At 33.5% G+C, this 4512-nt stretch overlaps 1 protein-coding gene across 1 annotated transcript in view; it reads right to left on the minus strand.

Moving 5' to 3' along the window:
• LOC105110872 (WAT1-related protein At3g30340-like) overlaps positions 1–659 on the minus strand; it is a 2207-nt gene extending 1548 nt beyond the window's left edge. The window contains exons 1-3 of the mRNA XM_011006059.1: positions 413–659; positions 121–183; positions 14–36 (exon numbers count right to left, since the gene is read on the minus strand). Of these exons, the coding sequence (XP_011004361.1) occupies positions 14–36; positions 121–183; positions 413–594 (268 nt within the window). The 5' untranslated portion in view covers positions 595–659. The remainder of the gene's footprint in view (positions 1–13; positions 37–120; positions 184–412) is intronic.
• Positions 660–4512: the final 3853 nt, after the last annotated feature.

Consider the following 4512-nt stretch of genomic DNA (forward strand, 5'->3'; position numbering starts at 1 on the left):
ATGCCGAGAAGGAAGAAGTATTGTGTCAGTGATGCCCTGCAAGGAATAATTAGTCAGGAGTCTTCCTTGATATTAATGGCAAGGATATTGGAAACTTGAAAAGGCTTAAACAACACTCACCCAACAATGGCACTAAGGAACAGGTAACATGAGATCCGAAAGGTGAGCTTTGGTCTGCTACCCCTGCAAGCAAGCTTGATTTATAAGATTTGTTGCTCTAATACCTCAAAAGTAGTATCAGAATTAATGCTACAAGAAAATCTTCTATCCTTATTCATTAACTTCGCCGAACATTTGATCCTAGCTAGCTAGCTACATGCCTGCATAGAACTATTCTGAGCAGGGGCACAAGTTTATACAGTCAAGAAATGAAAATAATACAAGGCAGAATGTTGGCCTAAAGAGCTACTACCTTTCCCAGAAGTAGCCAATTGGACCCAAGAAAAGAGCAGAAATCGAAAGCCGGTAGGTGATAAGGACCAAATGGTTAATCCCCTCATCAAGGACTTTCTTTAGAAGAATATTCACAATGGAAAAGGAAAAATCAACTGTTATCATCGCAATGAAAGGTTTCCATTCATTGCAATCAGCCATTGAATTGAGCGCTCTTGAAGGAAGTAGAGTAACACCTCTCTTATCTCTCTCTTTACTAACCAATTTCCTGTATCAGACACCACAACTCATGCACAGATTTATTGCTCTAAATAAATGGACTCAGGAATAAGTGGGAAGAAAGCAAGATTAAATTCTTCAAATCACATCAATGCTTTAAGCAACCAACTTTGACAATAGTTTAATATTTATTCTCTTCTTTACACTTTCTTTTGACTGATACTTTCGAAAAAATGGAGATTACAAGAGAATCATCTAGCACGGCTCATACAAAAACAGTGAAGAATCAATGCGTGATTTCATCCGCGAAAATGGCAGAAGCAGTAGATTATTGGCCAGAAGTTTTCATTTGCATTTTCTTCTAGACTTTCTCTACGCAGATGATGTTCTTCGTTTGTTAAATATTGTTAGCCTTGCCAAATATAGTTTAATGGCATCTTTTGAGTGGAGATCTCCTGCTTATAGCATCTAATACTGCATGAAGCATATCCAAAAAATATAAAGAAAACAGTAAGCACGAGCTATATATAACTTTACCCCCATAGTATTCCCTCATAAAAATTCTAATTTGAATTTTTATTATTTAATATTTTCTCTTTTAATTAATTTATCTTTCTAAAAAGTTTACAAATCCTCAAACAACCCTGTCACAATCAAATTTTGTCAGGAAGATCCAAAGATATAGTTTTATAGAAGAGTCGGTTCTAATCAAGGTGTCTAAAATGCCCCCAAATTAGATCTATAAAGTGTTGTTCGTGCTTATTTTGTTATTTTTTCTTTTTATTTTAGATTTTCTAGTTTGTTTAGAAATGTTATTGTTGTTTTCTATATTTTTGCGTTTGTTAAGAGATCAAAAACTATGAGTTTTCTTATCACTAATCACTATTACCCCTTTTTTGTACGGGTGATTGATGAAATTTAGGCATTTTCATGGATATACAATTCTATACGCCTGAATGCGGAGTATGCTAGTCATTGTGTTTCAAAAAGATGTAGTCATGTGTGCAATGTAAATATTCTTACAGAAATATTTATGGAAGATGGGATAGGATCAAGTTCAAGAAAAATCTAAATTTTTTCTAAATTAGGCTGAAATGAAGGCTATCATGCAGCAAATTCTATACAACAAAAGGGTAATTTAATACCACTATTTCCTGGCCTCGCAAGAAAAACTAATTCTGAGCTCAAACACTGTACAATCCAATGGCTGAGTTATCTTGTCCATTATCGGTGCCACTTCATGAAATGCCTGAGTCATTTCTTGCACCTACCTGTCGTCCTTGTATTCCATCCTAGATTAGTACTCCAAGCTGAAAGTATTCCCTTCAATATCACACTTAAGTCATTCATGGTTTACACCTAGGCTCAAAATCAGATTTCACTTCAGTCATTCTTTCCAATCTTTTGGTTGCTAGCACTTATTCCTCCATAGCTGGCCAGTAAATATTCAACGCGACTGCGGCACATGTAATCCTGGCAGATTGTACTCTTTTAAGTGCAGATTAAAATGGGGGATCTTAAGAGCTAAAAGTTATTGTGATTATTCATCACTAATGGAGAGGACTTTTACCCTCACCAGGCAGCTGCTGAGTAGGCAATAGGAGGAATACTGTTGTGTTGATTCGCCAAGAGATGCTTTAACACTATCAATATATTGAATGTGTCAACTATCTCCTTGTTTGAGCTTTTTGGTTAAGGCCCTAGCACCCCCTGAACCTTCATTTTTTTTTTATCAAACAATAATGTAGCATCGAGAACCTGTTCCTGATTCTGCATTCCAATTACTGACAACTTTCTGAAGGGAGGGCCAAAACCATTCATTTGCTTATCGTCTTTGTACGGCCGTACTCTCTGTGTTTCGTTAACTGATATAGCATGTCCCAGTTGATCTCTTCCAGGAAAGTGATAGATTGTAAGGGACCATACAAGTTAGCCAGGTTGGAATGGATTTGTTGAATATTTACGATAAGATTCAGAACATATGGTATTACCGGGTGTTCAATATGAAGGCACTTCCTGATGGATGGACATATTTTATACAATTGAGGCCTATGAATGGAAGGTTTGAGGCCCAATTTGGTGTCCCCTTGTTCCCCTCCGCTTCCACCGGTTCCTAGTTGAAACCTCAGCTCGTTGCTAGAGGAAGCGATGCCTAAACTCCGAGGGTCAGGTCTGATTCTATGAGGGTCCATTTAGTTTTGATTACAGAAGAGGAAGTGGTTAAAAGGAAGTACCTAATAACGATAGCTTCTTCTCGGGAAAAGGGCAGAACTTGCTTGAAAAATCTTCAAATCTGTTTTTACATGGATCATAAAAAAAGAAAGTAAAAGAAAGAAAAGATGAACGAATAAAGTTATAAAAGGAATATTTTTTTTACTTTGGATGAATAATTTTTCATGTTATCTTGGATTTTTAAAATTCCACTCAACAATTGCATTAATAACAGATGTCATTTTGTTTTCTAAACAGTAAAGGCAAAGTCGTTTAGCTACAAGGATCCTAATAATTCCACGTATGATATTATAGAGAAAGTAAAAAGTTTATTTATTAAAAATAACATTTTAAAATCTTTACATATTAAATACACATACTGAGAAACTATTAGTAAATCAACATAGTTTTATATAACTTAACCCATAAATAAAAGGATGAAAAACAAGATCATGACTTAACATGCATAAACAACATGATAACAAGCTCAGGCGACATGAATCTAGTTTTTTTGTCAAACATAATATCCTTAAGTTTAGTTACACGCTAAATCCAAATATTTGTGAGTCAAGCTAAATTCAAATGTCTATGAATTTAATAAGATGTTAGACCCAACATCCTTAAATTTAACTACACATTAAGCTCAAATGTTTGTGGATCTGACAAAATACCAAACTCAATCCCTTTTATGTTTGGCTATATATTGAACCTATTGTTTATAGATCTAGCGAGATACTAGACTCAATATCTTTAGGCCCGGCTACATACAAAGCCCAAATGTGTATGGATCCAGTGAGATGCTAAACTCAATATCTTTTTTGCTTAACTATACATCTTACTAATATTTTTAGACTTGGTTACGTGCTGAGCTCAAGTGCTTATGATTTTAACAAGATGTCAAACTCAAATCTATCATGCTCACACCAAACTTAAGTAAATGTGGATATGACACAACATCAGATCTTAGAATAATCATTTCCCTATATCTCTAGGTGTGTAAAAATCCTTTAAGAAACCAATATATTTTAATTGATGTTAATACTATAAAATTGTTATTTTCATCCACATTAATGTTGTGTGTGAAATAAGATATAAAAGTCTTTTATAGCTCTATTGTTTATTTGTTAACATTAAAGATATGAAAAGGTGATTCATATTAATATTAATGTTGATCTAAGAGATTTTTTCTTTACTAAAATATTCGAAAGGAAAAGATTTTTGGCTCATTGAGATAAATGATATATTTCATAATACAAGGACTATAAAAACCCTTCAAACCATTTGGGCAAGAGGTAAGAGATTTACGATCTTTATTTTTTTATTATATATTCTTAAAGCATCTATCATAAAAAATTAAGAACAAATATTTTTATTTTAAGAGTTTAATACTTATTTCTTTATTTATTACAACTCTTTCCTATAAAATCATTGAGTTAATTATTGAAGGGTTTAAACAAACTATTTTGCAGGAATGGAGTCCTTAACCAGTAAACCCCTGCTATTCTAGTTTTTAAAAATAAAATATTAACTTGAACCTGGGAACATCCATTATTCAAACCCTCCAATCATATTCCTAAGCATATTGGATAAGTAGATCATCACTTCCTTATTATGTGTTTCCAAGAGGACTAGTCTAATTTAAAGATGGCTTTCTTTCGTATTCCTTTTGATTTCCATTTTAGTGTATGA

This window comes from Populus euphratica, unplaced genomic scaffold (genome assembly GCF_000495115.2).
Source record: "Populus euphratica unplaced genomic scaffold, PopEup_1.0 scaffold266.1, whole genome shotgun sequence".
Taxonomy (NCBI): Eukaryota; Viridiplantae; Streptophyta; class Magnoliopsida; order Malpighiales; family Salicaceae; genus Populus; species Populus euphratica.